This window comes from Miscanthus floridulus, chromosome 6 (assembly GCF_019320115.1).
Source record: "Miscanthus floridulus cultivar M001 chromosome 6, ASM1932011v1, whole genome shotgun sequence".
Taxonomy (NCBI): Eukaryota; Viridiplantae; Streptophyta; class Magnoliopsida; order Poales; family Poaceae; genus Miscanthus; species Miscanthus floridulus.
Genome location: NC_089585.1, coordinates 108,744,127 through 108,763,547, shown reverse-complemented (window position 1 = coordinate 108,763,547; position 19,421 = coordinate 108,744,127). Strand labels below are relative to the sequence as shown.

The window sequence follows — 19,421 nt, the reverse complement described above, 5'->3', positions numbered from 1 at the left end:
AAATCAAACGGTCAAATGGATTGAGTTTGGGTTGTAAAGATTGTCGCCAGGTCATGTGGGTTGTAAACACTGAGTATAATGATATTTTTTATGGCCCCGTTTGTTTAGAGGAATTTTGGAGGAATCTGGATGAATTTATGAGAGGAAAACATGGTTCCGGATGAAAAAAAGAAGCGAATCAAAGCCGAATTTAAGGACACGCGAATACAAATTAACTTCAAAACTTATATAGGAATTGTCCTCTATAAAAACTTTTTGTTTATACATATATAATAATGCTTTGGTACCGTGGTGTTATAGGAACAACTTCCATCGTACATTTATATATAGATACAAAAACATCATACTAGAAACACGTGCGACACGCACGTGCGTGTTAAGAAAGAAAAGAAAAGAAAACATACGTACCCGGTACCTGGACGCCGCTTTCGGAGTCGCAATCGTGCGCTCGCTCGTCGCTCCAGTTCTGGGCCGCGCTAGCTCCAGCGGATGGGCCGCGCTCGTGCAGGCGTACGACTTGGCGCCGACCGGCCGGAAGATTGGCGGAGTCCGCCGGCGCCGGTGAGGGCACCGGGCAAGCTGAAGCATAGGAAGGAAGGCCATGCCAACGGGAGGGTGAAGGAGGTACTCGGGAAATGGTCCGTCGATCGCTCCCAGGTGCTCATTGGGCACAGATTTGCGTCCGGGGCTCACAGCCGGTTGTTCCACGGAATCTACAAAGAGCAGCCTGTTGCTGTCAAGTTCATCAGACAGCCTGATGACGAGGAAGATGAAGAGCTGGCTGCTCAGCTTGAGAAGCAGTTCAACACGGAGGTCACCACTCTGTCACGCCTCAATCATCCTAATGTCATCAAGGTAACTAACGACTTCACCCTCAATTGAGTGCAAGCATACTGAAATTCAGGATATGAAAGCCCATCCTTTATCATGACACGGAGTATATAGTTACAGATTATGACCTTGCTTTTATGAGTCTCCTCACTCCATCTACATTTTTTCTATGTAGCTGGTTGGAGCATGCAGCAGTCCACCAGCATTCCGTGTCATCACTGAATTCCTTTCTGGTGGTTCTCTGGGAGCGTTTTTGAACAAGCTGGATCACAAAGCTCTTCCCCTGGACAAGATCATCTCAATTAGCTTGGATATCGCACGTGGCATGGCATACATTCACTCGCAGGGAGTTGCCCATCGTGATGTAAAGCCAGATAACATCATATTCGACGAAGAATTTTCTGCAAAGATTGTTGATTTTGGAATAGCTTGTGAAGAAGAGCACTGTGACCCTCTGGAAAATGACACTGGGACATTCAGATGGATGGCTCCAGAGATGATGAAACATAATAAGGCATACGGTCGAAAAGTCGATGTCTACAGCTTTGGCCTTATCTTGTGGGAAATGTTTTCTGGAACGATACCATATGAAGAACTGAATCCATTTCAAGCAGCTTTTGCTGTTTTTGACAAGGTAATAACCTGATGCCCATTTCCTTCCCTGCATGTGGATGGTAATATATATTCACTGACTTGATCAAAATTAAGAGATTGTTGCTAAAGAAACAATATGTTGAGACATTTTAAATAGCAACACTGTATGGTGAAGTTTCAAAAGTACTACATAGAATTTTTGTTTCATACACTTCAAAAAAAAAAGCATTTTGTCTCATGACTCTTCATACTTTTGGAAAATCCAAATGATGAGCATACTTTTCTAATTTTCAGAATGTGAGGCCGGCAATTCCTACTAGCTGCCCAGCACCAGTGCGACTTCTAATTGAGCAATGTTGGGCCTCGCATCTGGAGAAGAGAGACCTGACTTCTGTCAAATAGTTCAGATACTGGAGAAGTTTAAGACTGCTCTTGACAGAGATCGGACACTCGACAATATGCCAAGCTCGATCTGCCGTGAGACTCATGATCACAAGAACTGGCTTGCTCACTGGGTCCAAAAGCTCAAACATAGCCATCCTGTTCATCATTCAGTATCTTTTTTTTTTGAAACATCATTCAGTATCTTCTCCCTTCCAGACCGTGCTAATCCGATAGGCAACAACATGTAATTTTAGTTATTTCCTGTCTTTTTTTTTTTGAGGAATCAGGAGGAGCCAGAGGCTCCTACTGTAATTTATTAAACAAAACAGAACAGAGTGACAGAATTACAGGAAAAAAGACAGAGTAAACTACAAACTCCCACTCTTTCTCGCGCGCGCTCTCTCTCTCTCTGGAACTCAGGGTACAGAGAAGGAGAAGAAAAAAATCCAAAATATTACAAGTTGGAGTTTATCCATGATTCAAGCAGGGGGTGATTCTAGCCTTTGTTCTGTGCAAAAAGAGGAGGGATTCCACCGTGACCACCCTTTTGCAGTCTTCTACTGAGGGGTTTTTGTTTCGAAAGATAACATCATGTCTCATCGACCATATGGCCCAGCTAACATTTTGTAGAGTTTTCCATTCTTGAAAGATCTGGGGTATTGTGAGTTGATCAGCATACTGAAAATCCTAGACACCTCCAGCAGTCTTTAGCAAATGGACAGTAAAAGAGAAGGTGCATTATTGTTTCTTCAGGAGGTTTTGCCATTAGCAACCAGCACACTTGCCATACCTTTGAACTTTTCCAGTAGCTTCAAAATATCACGCCACCAGAAGGATCCTCTAGGGGTTGTGGAGTTTGGCAATTTGTCATTTCTATAATGCTTATCCCAAATAAGCTTTACCCATGGCATCTCTCTTTTGTTGAAAAATTTATCCAGGTGCTTGAGTAGGAGGGCTTCATTCTGAGTTTGAATGTTCAAAACACCTAGACCACCTTCACATTTTGGTATACATACCATGGGCTATGCAGCCTTCGCCATTTTCCTTGCATTCTCTTCTGCACCTCTCCAGAGACAGTTTTTCATGTACTTGTCAATCTGTTTAATCACAGTTTTTTTGCAAAGCAATAGAGCACATTGTGAAAGTTGGGAGAGCTGTTAAGACTGAGTTTGTGATTTCAAGCCTGCCAGCCTGACTGAGAAAAGGTGACACATAATTCAGCCTTCTCTCATATTTGTTGATTAATGGGAGAAAATCATCTACTTTTGGTCTGCTAAGGCCCATGGGCAGACCAAGGTAGGTGAAAGGAAAGGAACCAGTTGCACATCCAAAGGTTCTAGCAAGATGGTTCAGTTTTTCATTGCTCAAGTTTATGGGCACCATCATTGACTTGGAGAAATTGATCTTCGGGCCTGTTGAGTCACTAAAGGATTGTAGAATACCTTTCAGAAAAAATAGCTGAGTAGCAGAAGCTTCCATGACAATCAGGGTATCATCTGCATATTGGATGATGGGGAAATCCAAGGTTGGGGCTGGAATTGGTAGTCTTAAGTGCCCAAGCTGAGTTGCCTTGTTGATGATGGATTGGAGCAAATCAACTGCTAAAATAAAAAGTAGTGGAGACAGAGGGTCCCCTTGCCTTACACCTCTCTTGCAGTGAAAAGTTTTGCCTATGACTCCATTTAATAATACAGCAGATGTACCAGAGTTGAGGATGGATTCAATCCATGATCTCCATTACTTCCAAGATCACCTTATGTTCTATTTTATCAAAAGCTTTTTCAAAATCCAGCTTCATGGTTTGTCAATGATTTCCTGTCTATAGTTACATGGTTTGTCATGTGTATTTTGACTAGTAACAGAGTTACATGGTTGGTGCTATCGCACACTGTTCAGTCTTGTACATCTGACGTAATTTTATCGTCAACTGTGACTTCATAATAATATTTAATTTAATTTAACAAGTGGATGTTTATTATTCTGAGCGCATTGGTTGACAAATCACCGCTTCAGGACTTCAGATCTTTGGCGTCCAGTTGGCTAAGGTCTGTCAGCCCAGCGCAAGTGAGGCTCAGTTGCATTCCTTACAATACAATAGGGGCATTCTTCAGTTACAAACAAAATTCATGAGCTTTGAGCTTGCAGCTCGCCTTTCTGAATCCTGACAAAAACCTAAAACCATCTGTGATGCACTCTATAGAAACCTTTTTTTCTTCCCGTATATTGACACTCTATATAGAAGTATAGTAGAACTACTAATGCAGCTCGGCAGTATATATATATACTCCCCTAGCGGTCTGCCAAACACGTCATGCGTCCATCACGCGGCCTCCACCGCGGTCCGGCCAAAGTCGAAGGTGAGCATGGACGCCCTGAACTTGGTCTGCTGCTCTGGCGAGCCGACGGTCACCGACGGAACCACCACCACCGGCGTAGCCGCCGCAGCCGCCACGGCCGCCGTCGTCCGCTCGGGCGTGCCGAGCCACTTGGCCTGCATGTACTTGTGCTTCCTCCAGGGCCCCATGTGCATGTTGTTCTCCTTCATGCACTGCTTGGCCGCGGCGCACATGACCTTGACGACGCCGCGCAGCCGGTCGGCCCGGCCCACGAACGCCTCCGGCAGCGCGGTCACCAGCGCGCGGTACCCAGCGCTGGCGCGCGCCACCTCGAACTCGGCGCGGAAGCTGAGCTCCACCACCACGCGCACCGCCTTGCCGCTCCTCGTCTGCACCACCACCTCCACGTAGCTGTGCTCGCCTGAAAAGGTTTAGTGGATCGGGAAACACGTCAGCATGTAACGGACTGGCCAACTCGTGAAGCAGAACGAACCAACCAACTTGTTCGGCATCGAATATCTGGTTCAGATTTTTGGGATGTTCGGCGCTAACGTGTTGCAGTTCGCTGCGTCAGAGAGGGTGGATGTGGACGCTGCAAGTGGTGCCCGCTAAGCTGAACCGTGAGAGAAAGAGACGCGTCCCTGACATTTGCCTGGCTGTTTGTTAGTACTAGGACTGTGGGAGTATCAGCTGGGAAGCGTTTGTCATCGGAGGATGACCAGGTCCATGTGAACCATGTGAGTTTATACAGGATAGCAGGTAGGCACTACTGGCAGCATAATTCTACTCGCCCAAAAAACAGATACTCCTATTTGACAAGGAGCTAAACAAATCAGCCAGTTGCAGCATGTATGTACGCGAAAAATCCTTTTGCTTTGTACATACAAGAATCTTCTCTTGGCTAAAAGGTCCCGTAATACAGATACTCCTATTCCTCTCTGTTGCGTTTACAGTAGAATGAAGAGAGGTTAATCACGACGCGACGCGACGTAAGCAGTTTACCTGAAGGGATGTCCGGCGAGCGCGTCCACTTGGACTTGCAGAGCGCGCTGTTGTAGCCGGCGTCGCGCAGCCGGTCGGCGACGTGGCGGAGCATGCACAGCCGGCAGTCCCGGGCGGCGGGTCGCCCCGTGCGGGAGCAGGAGCAGGAGCAGGCCGCGGCGCGCATGCTCTTGACGGCCTCCTCCGTGTCCGCGCGGATCCTGCTCTCCGCCGGGCTCGTCTTGGCCAGAGCCTCCTGTATCATCCACATCCACGCATATTTGCATCGCTCAGGACCAGAACACGCAATCGAAACAGAACTGGTTATCGAATGGACGGAGGACTTACGTGCAGCTGGGAATGTTGGGTCTGCCAGAAGGCCTTGCTCTCGGCGGTGTCGCCACCGCTGGAGCCCTCGTCGTCGTCGTCGTCGTTCTCCGGCCGTCGCTGGTCCCTCTCGAAATCTTCCAGGAAGCCCAGCACCATGTTCGACAAGCTCATCTCACCGTCTATCGTCTCCTCCATCACCATAGTGTGTGTTTGTGCTGCGATTTAGTGCGCAAACAACGGTGCTCTCCGTCCGACTCGGTCGACCGTGGCTGGGGAAGAAGCTCATATATATACCGGGAGCGTGGGGACGTGACGAACGGGCAGTGGTAGCTGATCTCCTGTGGGCCCCAGGGATATGCGGCGGATGAGGCGATTGGGGACGCGCAAGTGGGGCCTGGCTGTTGGCTGGGACACGGGAACAGCACGGATCCACGTCAGGCGATCCAGCAACTCCCTCTCGCGGCCTCGTTCCCCTAATCCCCTCGGGGGAATTCCCGTGCCATTAAAAAATATCACAATGTTCGTGTCTCTGAAAAAGTTCGGTCTTCAGTGTTACTGTTTTAATTTTTTTTATGCCCTCTATGCCACTACCGTCAGTTTGGCCTCTAACATCGTCAAACTGTAGGTGTGAAAAGTCAAAAATACCTTTAAGTCTAAATATGTCATTACTTTTTTTAAGCATCTTAACAATTTTTAAATGAAAAAACTCAAAACTAGAAAGTTGTAAATCTCGTCGAGATCTATAATTTTCATATAAAATTTATTTTAATTTAATTTCACAAAAAATATATGATTTTTCTAAGATATATTAATCATATCAAATCATATTTTTTTTTGCAAAATTAAATAAAAATAATTTTTATATGAAAATTATATATTTCGACGAGATCTACAACTTTCTAGTTTTGAGTTTTTTCATTTTAGGTCGTTAAATGCTCAAAAAAATTAATGACATATTTAGACTTAAGGGTATTTTCGATTTTTCACAACCTGTAGTTTGACGGCGTTAGAGCCCAAACTGACGGTAATGGCATGGAGGGCACAAAAAAAATTAGAACAGTGACGCTGAAGACTACTGAACTTTTTCAGAGACACGGAACATTACGATCTTTTTTAATGACACGTGGAAAATTTCTCCAAACTCCTTTGCCTGGGGCCTGGGGGCTCCAATGGTTCCACGACGGGTCCCCGCCTCCGCGCTGTCCTCACCTACTCGATGGGCCGCCGCGCTGCGGTCACCGGCGTGGTGGCGCTGGTTGGTGGTTTGGTTGTTGCCTTGCTAGACTTGCTGCCGCTGGACGGCAGGAATTCACGAGTCCCGGATGTTTCCGTCCGTGGCTTGCGCTCACGAGCCTGGATAAAACCGGATAAGCTCCGCATCCCGGACCCGCCGGCATATCCGCCCGGCGCCTCGGTGGTTGCAGGATGCAGGAGCGTACCAAGTACTCCTACGAACATCCGCGTCGGTAATGCTGACATCGGCGATCCCTCATCTGTTCATCGACTGACCATTGACCACCGGCACTGCACGCACCACCACACATGTGCGTGTGAAGGAATAGCGTCGTGGCAAGGTGCGGTGCCCGCGCGAGATCTGAATTTCAGATGAACACGTGAATTTCGCTCCAGATTTATATGAGCTGCAGACTGGGTGTAAGTAGTATCTTAGTACTATTATGCGCATCACGTCTCTCTACATCAAATAATTTGAGATTACCGCTGCATTAAATCCAGGGAGATGTTAAGGGCGCCGATATGCATGGATAGTTCTGCATTATTTGGCTAGTAGAAATAAAGATGTCTGCACCACGATTTGTATTAATTCTTGCTTTTCCAACGGTGCAGGTCGATTTCGATCTCTCACTACCTGATGTGGACACTACATATATTTTCTCCAATCTGCCAGGTCAGAAGATCGCTGTATTGCCTATCTCGATAGCTGTTGTGAAAAACGCGCGATCGCAATACAAGACAGGGTTTCGCGATCGCATAATCCCATACTCTAGTACTCCACTTGTGGAGAACGAACCATTCTAATTAGAAGCTAAACAATGGTTGACCAATGACCAATGGCAAGGCCAGTACATGCTACATGCCATGTGTAGTCAGGACTAAGATAAGGTTAATGAACGACAAAAAAAGCGCCCTAGCTCCATGACAAAAAATGAGCAAGTAATGACCCGGCAAACCATTCCTGCTCCGCCACAACCCACAAGGTCTTTCCTGAAGGTCCCAGAAATGACTAAAAAAACCATACGATTCTATGTTCTCTGCATGATTCATGAAAGGGATCATGGATCAGAACGGTTTGTTTCCAATGGGAATTCGAGTGGTAGGGTCTGCGAGTCGGCGACTCGGCGGTGTGGCGTGGCTTCAGATAACATCGCCACAGCCCAGAGCATATGACAATGAAGAGCTTGAGCTACACCCTTCTCCGCTCCTTCGGATCAGCATCGATCGCCACCAAACGCACGGAGCTGATGAAATCGATAAGCACCGTGACTAAACAATTCGGGCTGAGTAGGACGATGGGAATTGATGCGACGAGACCTGTCGGCTAACGACCCAGCTCTACGCGGCGGGAGGATGATTACATATGTGTCAATGTGTGTAGGATATGCAGATTGATGAATACATTAATAAATCAACGATGGCTCTGTGGACAGAATATCGTCGGCGGTACTCTAAAGGGTATTCACGAAGGTAGATTTATCGACAAAAATACGTGTAATCGAGAACAAGAAGACAAAAGAGACACACGAGTTATACAGGTTCAGACCGTCAGTATGACGTAATACCCTACTCCTGTGGTCTGTTGGATTATATTGGTTATCGTATGATATTGTGTGTGTTTGGAGGGGGTCCATGTCCGCCTTATATAGTCCGGATGGCAGGGTTACAAGTCGTTTAGATCTGAGAGATAACCGAAAAGTAATAACAGATTACATGAATCATGTGATCATACATATCCTAACAGATCTCGTATTATCTTCAGGATATCTTTCCGGTGTCTTGCGGGAGACGCCGAGCAGTGTCGTGCTCCGCAAGGCTTCGTCTTATGAGCTGGGCCGCCCCTGGGGCACAGCCCACGTGGTCTGTCGTGGGTATCCGGGGTCGTACCCCCCACAGCTAGTCCTCGAGCGCCTTGTACCCGTTGTGCAACGCCGTCTTGAGCTTGTCCGAGCAGGTACAAACAAAGCCGAGCAGTCAAACTCATGGTCCGACCACCGTGATGAGTTGTCGAGCAGTTGTGAGGAATTGCCGAGCAGCGTGAACCGTCGCCGAGTAGCGTGACACAAGTACGGCTTACCATAAGGATGTAAGGAGCTCAAGTTCAGAATCGAAAATTTCTTCGCGGTGGACCAAGTGTGCCCACTTAGAGTCCGACCACGAGAAAGGGAGATAATCTTCATCTTAAAGAGACGTGAAGTCTTCCAGATTAAAGCAAACACACTCACTGCAAAGGTGAAGTGTGTCCACTTAGTTCCCGAGCCTGACACTAGGTGACGTAGTCACGTGATGTCAAGGTTTAAAGTAAAGAAAAGCACAAGACCAGCCGAGCATGCAGTCAATCTCCGGGTGTAACCCAGAAAAGAGAAAAACACATTCACAGCAAGGTGAAGTGTGCCCACTTAGTCTCCGAGCCGGGCAGTAGGTGACGTGGTCACGTGGTGCCAGGGTCAGAAACCGTCAATAGAAGAAAGCTTGCCAACGTCATCTGACATGCGCGTATCAAGATCTAGACGTGCAGCCCAAGATCAGCACCCTGATCAGAACAACATGGAGCAGCTTGATAGCACATCGATGAGACGTAGCAAGATCCGACTACCAAAGGAGTCCTCAGCGTAGCTGACGATGTTCGAGCACCGAGGAGTCCCCGGCGTAGCTGACGATGTCCGAGCACCGAGGAGTCCCGGCATAGCTGGCGATGTCCGAGCATCGAAGAGTCCCCGACGTAGCTGGCGATGAAGCATAGGCGATGAACAGTCTGGTCAACTGGTCGGTGGTGAAGTGAGCATTGAGTAGAAGCGACCGGTGAACAGTCTGATCAACTGGTCGGCGATAAAGTCCATGAACCTAGCGGTCTGACCAGTTGATCGGTGAAGAAGTCCGAGCACCAGGTGGTCCGATCACCTGAACGATGATCCTACAATACAAATATGTAGAACGGGTAGCACATGATGTAAAAATATATGAACTCCGGAGAAAAATCAGCAATGACGATGAAATAGCGTATGTAGCTCGGTGATCAGTTGGTGTGAAGATGTATTTATATTTAATATAAATCGTCCGACTAGTTAGTGTGTAGCTGAGTCTCTAACCCTAGCTAGCCCGTTAACCATAACGCGGAGTGCGGAGCCCGTGTGCGTGTAAGAAGAACAAAGCGTCGCTAAGGAGCCGCTGTCGACCACCCATAATGCAGAGGGTAGACGCTCGTGCACGTGTAGGGAGGAATCGGAGACAGGACTGTCTCTAGGAACATTCGAGCGTCAACATGATTGTTCGGAGGTTCAGAAAATCGTTTGGAGAGCAAACATGGAGAAAATAGCTCGGAAAAACATTATGGCGATATACGAAGATTGGAGAATATTTAGAGAAATATTAAAGTGTGACTTAGCTTTAGACAGGATGTCTGGTCGGCATGGTAGTAGGCGGCGAGTTATCGACAAAGACGACCTCGGAGACGATTCCGAGATCAGATCTGCAATCGCAGGTGTTGGAGTGATTGGCGCAGTATCGATCTGCACCGGCTCGATGAGCTCTGTGACTCCGTCAGCGTTGATGATCCACGAGATCGATCCGACCGAGCTATAGGAGGGACGAAGAGCCTGCGAAAAATACCATCTTGTTCGACATAGAAATAACACGCACACCCCTACCTGGCGCGCCAACTGTCGACAGAATATCGTCGGCAGTCCTCCGAGGAGTATCCCACGAAGGTAGATTGATCGGCCGAGATGCGTGTAATCAAGAACAAAAAGGCAACAGAGACACACGAGTTATACAGGTTTAGGCCGTCAGTATGACGTAATACCCTACTCCTGTGGTCTGTTGGATTGTATTGCCTATCGTATGATGTTGCGTACGTTTGAAGAGGGTCCCTGCCCGCCTTATATAGTCTAGGGACAGGGTTACAAGTCGGTTAGATCTGAGAGATAACCAGAAAGTAATAACAGATTACAGTAATCATGTGATCATACGTATTTAACAGCTCTCGTAGTATCTTCAGAATATCTTTCGTCGAGCAGCGTCGTGCCCCACAAGGCTCTGTCTTGTGAGCTGGGCCGTTCCTGGGGACGCAGTCCATATGGTCTGCCGTGGGTATCCGGGTCCTACCCCCATGGACTCTTATTTACAAATCACCCCATGAGTCCCTTTCCTTGGCAAGCCAAACTTCAGTGTTACCGGTGGAAGCCAGGGAAAAAATTTCAGTGCTGGCTTGATGCACAATTACGGCGAAAGCAACAGGTAATGTATTATAGAATAAATGATCATCGTCGTCAGGAATTAACAACACTTTCGAGTAGATTAGGTTGGCAAAAGGTTGCATATATTGTAGGTGCAGTTTTAACTTTTGCCCGAGGAAACTTTTCAATCGGTCAATGTCTCAGGATAACTCTCCGGCCATCCCCTAATGCTTACGGGACGAATTAAGGTAGAGCTAAAATAAACAAATTATTTCGGAGCATTCGCGTCATTCCACTTTTTATCAGGATTATCATTACATGGTGAAACCAAGGTCAGTGGCCTTTGTCTACCACCACTGTCAATTAATCACTGAATTAGCAGTTCCAAATGTGCTCTTAGGAATAGAATATACGTCTATGTTTACAGAGACTAGTACAGTGCACGTGCTAACGGCACGGCTTCATTTAGGGATATACATAAAAACATCCGTCATATATTGGAAAAATGAAATGGAAAGAATCAGTTCATTTTCAGAGAAATATATAGAATAAATCATGACTTGAGCACGGTACATATATTTAATAAAGCATATAATATAATTCCTATGCATCACAAGAACAATAACCGTTCCTCTCCATATTAATAATTTTCAGATTATAGAAAGTGCCAAAACTAAAATTACCACTCTGCAGTCTGCACTACAGTTTGCTAGAAAGACAACATACGAAAAATTACAATATTTCCACAGCAGCTAAAGCGGCACATCGCCATGGCTAAATGTGCAGATTCCACCGAAGCCATAGGAGCGAGGCAGAGACGGAAGGGTACATGAACTGAGCAGCAGTACACTCGACGACGTGAGGACCGAGGAACCACTGGCAGTCCACTTGGCAGCTTCCTGGTTTTCCACCCGTCCACCCACAGTAAGGCATCGTCATTGTTCTGCTCCTCTGTCCAATCTAATATGCAGCTCTGAAGCTGCAATAGTTGCAAAAAGTTATAGAAGGCAGCAAATCCTTACCAACTTGTTGCAGGAAACGAAGCAACAATTCAAGAGAAAAAGAAAAAGCAACGAATCTAGTAGACGAATGGATTTAGTAGATTAGAGAAGAGTATTGATCTAGTAGATTAGAGAAGAGTATTATTGATCTAGTAGACGAATGGAACAACGAACAAAGGAAGCTATTGCAAAGACAAGCGAACAAAAATCTTACTGGACAAAGACAAATACCAATGCAATGCAATCAAAAAGGGAGGTGTCCTTTAACATCTCATACTGGAATTAACACTAATGCAGTCAGGAACAAAAAAAAATTGGAACTTCTCATACTACGGGTCACATTAAATCCAAAGTTAATCCTATAAAATTTGAAGTACTTAGCTAATTGTACTTTGTCAAACTTGTTACTACAGCGAACTGAGCACATCCTGCCTCAACTATCATCGGTGTCCCTAGACACCAATCAAATAAAAAAAAAAGAACTATTTTATATAGGGAGAACATTGGTGTGCAGGTGCAGCTCGGAGAACACCTGTCATCCTCAGTCCAGGCACATATCTTGGCCTAACTTGCCTACAGTGGATTCAGCACCCGTCTCTCTCAGCTTCATCCATTCACCCAGACAAGTACATGAACTGATCCAGTTCGGAGCCAACTCCACCAAGTTACCCAGAGTCAAATCGGATCAGAACGGTTTGTTTCCAATGGGAATTCGAGTGGTAGGGTCTGCGAGTCGGCGACTCGGCGGTGTGGCGTGGCTTCAGATAACATCGCCACAGCCCAGAGCATATGACAATGACGAGCTTGAGCTACACCCTTCTCCGCTCCTTCGGATCAGCATCGATCGCCACCAAACGCACGGAGCTGATGAAATCGATAAGCACCGTGACTAAAAAATTCGGGCTGAGTAGGACGATGGGAATTGATGCGACGAGACCTGTCGGCTAACGACCCAGCTCTACACGGTGGGAGGATGATTACATATGTGTCAGGCCCGTTTCTAAAAATTTTTGCGCAGTATCCGTCACATCGAATCTTACGGTACATGTATGGAGTATTAAACGTAGACGAAAAAAAAACTAATTACACAGTTGAGTGAGAAATCGCGAGACGAAACTTTCGAACCTAATTAGTCCATAATTAGACACTAATTACCAAATACAAACAAACGAGCTACAGTACCCAAAACCAAAATTTTTTGGCTTCTAAACGCGGCCTCAATGTGGGTAGGATATGCAGATTGATGAATACATTAATAAATCAACCCGTACGCTACAGTAAATGATTTTACCCGGGGGAGAGATGTCCCCTGATTTTCATCTTAAGAAGCTGGTGCCGTGACTCGAACCCGGACTGGCTCGGCCAACCGCTTCTTTGGTGTGTTGTGCTGACCAGTTACACCATGAGAGTGTTGGCGTACGCTACAGTAAATGAGGAGAGAGAGCGAAATCGTCGCGTCGCGAGACGACAGCGAGCGCTCGTGCTCCCAGGCGAACACGACGGCTGAATTCGCATTGTACGGAGCAGTCGTCTTGAGCTGATGCTGCGCGGATCCAGTAAAATATTCACACAAAAAATCCGCACATATATGCCTCAGCCGCGTCATTTTTCATCGCCATTCTCGCCCAAATCAGTCTCAGATGCCCTTGCGTCTTCGCCGGATTTCGTCTCGCGATGTCTAGCCGGGATTTGAAGAACAAGGTGAAGGCAGCGCCACCAGCGGCGGCGGCAACGCCAGGGGCGAGCAGACTTACTCGCGGAAGCGGCTCGGCCCATCTCAATCATCTCAGGTCTTGAGTTTGCTGCTTCCAAAGAAAAACTGAAAACCACTGGTTGAATTGGTTCAGGGAGTCCAAACATCATTCCAAAAGTATAAATTATTTCTTAGCTTCCACAAATTCGGTAGAGCTACTGAACTGAACATTTTTAAAGCTACATGTTAAAATAAGGCCCCGTTTGGCAGGGCTTCTCCACCGGCTTTAAGAGCCGTTTGGAGCCGTTTTCTACCAAACGGTGTAAAGTAAAATAACTTCACTTGTGAAGCCCCTAAAAACATGCTCTCACAGTGATTTGGGGTGGGATAGAGCCAAAAAAAGTGGCTTCTCCCGGCTCCTCCTCCAGGCCCCTAAAAACATGCTCTCACAGGGAAGCCATTTTGCCAAACGGTTTACCAAAACCGCTTCAGCTCCACCGGTGGAACTGTTCGTGGAGCTGAAGCAAAAAAAAATGGCTTCACTAGTGAAGTGAAGCCCTGCCAAACAGGGCTTAAGTAGACAAACAAAAAACAGCAAAACCAGCAAAAAAAAAAGGAGGCTGCAATCAGGAGGATAGGGTTCAAGCATGAACTTGGGCGATAGTGGGTGCAAAGTATCTAACAGCTTTATCTATGTCAATATTTTTTATATAAAAAAAGCTCATATGGATGGTCTTGCTTGTTCGATAAAAAAGGGACTGGCATTTAAATGACATAAGTTAATGTCTCTTCTCAATCTTTCTCTCAACTTGTTCACCTTATAGGTAGAATTTCTTAGGAAAAAATGGTTGAATTAGAGACCACATTAGAGTTTTCTATTAAGAAAATCACCCTGCCTCAAGATCCCAAAGAAAATTCATAATAGTTGTATCCGTGTCAAGAATAGATGCTTATGTTACACAAACAATGATCATAATTCACAACATGGCTACCCGGTGATCCTAAGGTTCAATTCCTTAGAAATTTCAGAATATGCCTAAATGCCAACACAACTTTATTTGTGGAGCTTGAACCAAAGAAATATACAAAAGGATCAACAAGTCAGTGTTAGAAGTTGGATGGGGGATTTTAGTACAGAAGGATCACAACATGTAAGTGAGTAGCAGAGGAGACACGCATTAGCTGCATTATTTTTATGCATCATTATTAACTTAAGGTCCATTCCTCAAAACTTCTAAAGACAAATTCCATCTATTAGATATTAATGAACCAAGGCAATGGGAAGCAATTTTTTCAATTTCACCAATTTACTCCAAACAATTGAATCATCGTTCTTTTCAAGAACCTGTATCATGAATGCATCCCTCATCTCAACAAGAAACCTAATATCCACTCCAAAAAATTGTTGAATAGTATTATATTTATATACATAACCTAATGTCCACCCCTTGATAAGCTCCCTGACATAGCGCGCCGCCAGGTCCTCGCATCTCACGGCCCCTACCACACGGCGCCGGCAGTGAAGTACGCCACCACAAGGTCCTCACCAGTGGTGCTGGAGCCTCATGACAAATCAAATGCAATTGATTGAAAAGAAACTGTATGCACGAGTATGAGTCATGTCCATGGCATTTGTTCGTGCTTAGCAGGTGAAATTTGAGAATGCACTGTCCATAATAGAACATAGTAGTGAGGCGTCTGTATGCTTTCATCACCATGAACAACTGGAGAAGACCTCTGTCCTCCTAATACCTTCCGTGAGTGCAAAATTATGAAGAGAAGCCTGTCGTAACATCCCCATTATACAGTACCTAATAAAAAACATAGCTTGTGATCAGAACACTCACTTTGTAGAATAACTGGACTCGTAGATAGAATAATGGGAAACGGAACTGAATGAAGAGTATACAATCCATGTCCAAATAAATGGAATCCAAAGACCATCCTCCAATCTGGTTCAACTTAAGCGAGAGAAAATCCAACACATGACGGTCCATCCAACTAATCCAATCAAATGAAAGACGAATTCAGTCAGCGTACCAAACACATTCACCCCTGAAACGCTTCCATGGATGTGCACCTGCTGAGCTCCCCTTCATCTTCGGCTTCCTCGCCTACCACCGTCAACGCGTGCTCCATTCCACGAGAGATCTTCAGTGGATCCACTCGAATGGAAGACTATGGTCAGACGGATTTGCCACCCGGCGCGGCCGCGCGTCCGTGGAGTGCCAGAGCCCGATGACTTTGACCGGTTGGAGCTTCTGGTCGCCCGTGAGCACGACGACGCCCGAGCTCCCCACGCGCGCGGACAGCCGCAGCCAGGACCACGCCTTCCGGAGGCGGCGGTGGGTGTGGCCCTGCCAGGCTCGTTAGGTGGCCAGGCGATGGGCGGCCGGCCCGGGGCCTGCGGTGGCCGGCCTCGGAGAAGCGCCGACGGGCCGCGGCCGGCCACAGGGCAGCACCGGCGTAGCGGCGGCGGGGAACCCTAGCCGCGAGTCGCAGATGGGAGGAGCCGATGATGTTTCATTTGTTTTTTCGGGGAAAAAAATACAACCTTGGGGCGGGGGCGGGCTGTCGCTGGGCAAGGCACGTTCAATCAAGCAGGACCGGGCGGATGTGGTTGAGTAAGGGAGCGTTTAGATGCCAAAATTTTTGAGTTTTGGCTACTGTAGCACTTTCGTTTGTATTTGGTAATTAGTGTCTAATTATGGACTAATTAGGTTTGAAAGTTTCGTCTCACGATTTCTCACCCAACTGTGTAATTAGTTTTTTTTCGTCTACATTTCGTACTCCATGCATGTGCTGCAAGATTCGATGTGATGGGTACTGTGCAAAAATTTTTGGAAACTAAATAGGCCCTAAGTAGTGAGTGAGAGTTAATTTGGTGTGTACGTTTTTAATGTAATTTTTATTTATGTATGTTTCATGGAGTGGACGTAGTTTAAGTTGTGATTGTAGATGTAGAATTTATTTGATGACTGTAGAATAATTTAAAGTGGTGTACTATAGAGGTGGAGATAGAGATGAGTGTACGTGAGTATCTACTTATACTATGGGCCGACCTAGCAGCCTGCTCGGTCCGCTTGCAAATATAGCCCTTGCGGACACTGCGGGCTCCTATTTCAAGTGACGCGGGCCTAAGCAGCCCAGCCTGCAAAGCCTAAGGGACTGGAACGGGTCGCCTGCATCAGCCTTCAGCCTACAACGGCCTGCAAGACCTGCGTCTGTCCCTAGCATGAGCAATCGAGAAGACTCCTACTTGAGCGCCGTGCATCCGCTGCATCCGCCGCGGTGGAACTAGGGAAGCGCCGGCTTCGGAGTGATGCAGCGATCTTGTACTGTGAATCTGTGATCTGAAAAAGAGTATGTTTCAACAATAAGTGTCATGATATGTGCAAACTGAGCAAAAGTTTGGTTGGTTACGTTCAGGGTGATGGAACCTGTCCAACAGGATTTAAATCTTGACTTGGTTTGGGCGTTCGTGTTTTCTGAATTTATTTCAGAATTTAATAACATCATTCTTTCTGTGACAGGCAATATATCAATCAATAACGAGGTGTTTTTTGTGACTTCATCAACTTTGAGATCTGCTGGTCCAACTCAGTCTCTCAGAGTTACTAGTAGAGTTAGGATGTACATGTGTGCGTTCTTAGAAGTAGATGTGTACATGCGTGTTGTGAGTGTCGGGCTGTATTTTATTCTGGGTTTAGGGAAAAAAAAAGAGTGTCACGGCATAGTTTAGGCAAAAATAAGAGACCGCTGCTAATCACACTAGCCACATAGGCTGCCTTATTTTTGCTGGGGCCTTTCAGCATCTTAGACTTGAGGCCTCCAGGAGCAAGATGAGTAAATGGGCTATGGAGGCTTTGCATCCTGCTTCGTGAAACTATGCGTTCTCATGAAGCCCACAAGGTCCATACACGTTGCAGGCCAGCCACATGGCCCATACAAATTAAAGCTAAGACTATGCACCGACTTTGTAAAAAGTCCACATTACCTTCCTCATTTTCACGAAAGTCCGTTTTTCTCCCTAAACTCCAAAACCAGGCATAACACCCCCTCAACTTTTAAAACCGTTCATCTTACCTCCCTAGCCCTGTTATAAGTAGTTTTGAAGGCGGTTTTGTCTTTTTCTTTTTTATTTATTTCGGCTAAAACTTTAAAAAATCATAGTAAATCACAGAAAAATCATAAAATAGAAAATCTAATTTTATTGGACTCCACATGAGTAGATCTACATAGTGAACATATAATATTGTATACTTTAGTACAAAGTTTTTGTTGTGGCTTTACATCTATGCTTTTATGTAATTAATTGGAATAATTCAGAGCTACAGTTCTATGGTCCAATTGTGATGAAATTTTTATGATGGGATAATTATTGTATGATTGAACTGTAGTAAAAATTTTATACTCATTTGATCTTGTATAGCTTAGTTATAGATTTATTTATATTTAACAAGCATAAACCTAAATAAAATCTACAACTAAGATATACATGATCCAATGAGTATTAATTTTTTACTAAAGTTTAAGCATACAATAATTAGTCTACCATAAAAATTTCATCATAATTGGACCATAGAAATTGCAACTATGAATTATTCCATTTAATTAAAGAAAAGCATAGATCTAAAGCCACAACAAAAACTTTGTACTAAAGTATACCATATTATATGTTCACCGTGTAGATCTACTCATGTGGAATCCAACAAAATTAGATTTTTTATTTTATGATTTTTCTGTGATTTACTATAAATTTTTAAAGATTCAGTCGAAATAAATAAAAAAAGAAAAAGATAAAACCGCCTTCAAAACCACTTATAACAGGGCCAGGGAGGTAAGATGAACGGTTTTAAAAGTTGAGGGAGGTGTTTTGCCCGGTTTTGGAGTTCAGGGAGGAAAAACGGACTTTTCGCGAAAGTTGAGGGAGGTAATCAGCCTGTTCGTTTCGTCGTAAACGATCGTTGATTATTTACTGCTGGCTGGTTAGGTATAAGAGAAAAATACAATTCTAACTTATAATCTATAATCGTATACGATCCTATAAGCCCAGCCGAACATGATGAATGTAGACTTTTTCCATCCAAGCCCACAGGTCCATGCATCTCTTTCAGGAAGCCTGCCCAACGCCCGGAGAGTCACTTCGGCCCAACGCCCCACTAAAACGCTTGCCGGAAAAAGAAATGGCCCATCGGAATAAAACAAAATGTTTCAGGAATATTTCAGTTAGGAAGAAAAAAAATGTTCCGAATCTCACCATGGGCGCAAGATGAGATCATCACTAGAAAGTGCTGCGCGGCCTTGCCGCGCAGGTCCAGTATTTGACCTCGAGGGCATCTTCGTCGTCCTTGGTGTCTCTCTGGCCGTCGTCTTGCTGAAGCCTTCCTCAAGTGTCAAAAGGTTTTTATAGTCTAGGCATAAGTGGCTTTGGATTAGGCCAAAGCTTCCATTTGTTGCAACGGAGCTGTGAATCAAGAATACAGCGATAATCATAATGTCGGGCCAGGCGCCAGGCATTGAGATCTTGCAAGTATATGTTGCCTCTTACAGAAGGATGGAAAAATAGATCAGCCAGAGAAGAAGCTATAGTGGCAACCATTTAACAGTATAACTCTAGGTCAACCAATGCAATTGAATAACCTTTCTTAAATACAAGCTTACAGTTTTGGACAAATGTTCCATCGGCCTGTTCGCTGGTTGGTTTCTAGGTTGATAAGCTGGCTAGTGCTGGTTTGTTGTGAGAGAAAAACACTGTTGGCTGGCTGATAAGCCCTGACTGAAACCAACAATCGAACAGGCTGCATAACTGAAAAAAAAACTACTGTATTTTCTTGTGTTTTATATTTTAGAATGGGAGCTT

At 45.4% G+C, this 19,421-nt stretch overlaps 2 protein-coding genes across 2 annotated transcripts; one reads left to right on the top strand and one right to left on the bottom strand.

The window, feature by feature from the left end:
• Window positions 1-441: 441 nt before the first annotated feature.
• Window positions 442-1,950, top strand: LOC136456546 (serine/threonine/tyrosine-protein kinase HT1-like). Its single transcript, XM_066456451.1, has 3 exons — window positions 442-855; window positions 1,007-1,465; window positions 1,720-1,950. The coding sequence occupies exons 1-3, from the start codon at window positions 490-492 to the stop codon at window positions 1,825-1,827; spliced, it is 933 nt and encodes a 310-aa protein (XP_066312548.1). The 5' UTR covers window positions 442-489; the 3' UTR covers window positions 1,828-1,950.
• Window positions 1,951-2,145: 195 nt separating this feature from the next.
• Window positions 2,146-5,730, bottom strand: LOC136456547 (uncharacterized). The gene is made up of 3 exons (XM_066456452.1): window positions 5,475-5,730; window positions 5,148-5,382; window positions 2,146-4,566 (listed from the first exon to the last, which is right to left on the bottom strand). The coding sequence occupies exons 1-3, from the start codon at window positions 5,655-5,657 to the stop codon at window positions 4,130-4,132; spliced, it is 855 nt and encodes a 284-aa protein (XP_066312549.1). The 5' UTR covers window positions 5,658-5,730; the 3' UTR covers window positions 2,146-4,129.
• Between the last annotated feature and the right edge of the window lie 13,691 nt (window positions 5,731-19,421).

Excerpts from the sequence above, each read along its gene's own strand:
- LOC136456547 (XM_066456452.1), bottom strand. The coding sequence starts at position 5,657 with ATGGTGATGGAGGAGACGATAGACGGTGAGATGAGCTTGTCGAACATG. Across the intron at positions 5,383-5,474 it reads CCCAACATTCCCAGCTGCAC|GAGGCTCTGGCCAAGACGAG; the intron begins GTAAGTCCTCCG and ends TGGATGATACAG. Across the intron at positions 4,567-5,147 it reads CTCGCCGGACATCCCTTCAG|GCGAGCACAGCTACGTGGAG; the intron begins GTAAACTGCTTA and ends AAACCTTTTCAG.
- LOC136456546 (XM_066456451.1), top strand. The coding sequence starts at position 490 with ATGGGCCGCGCTCGTGCAGGCGTACGACTTGGCGCCGACCGGCCGGAA. Across the intron at positions 856-1,006 it reads ATCATCCTAATGTCATCAAG|CTGGTTGGAGCATGCAGCAG; the intron begins GTAACTAACGAC and ends TTTTCTATGTAG. Across the intron at positions 1,466-1,719 it reads CTTTTGCTGTTTTTGACAAG|AATGTGAGGCCGGCAATTCC; the intron begins GTAATAACCTGA and ends TCTAATTTTCAG.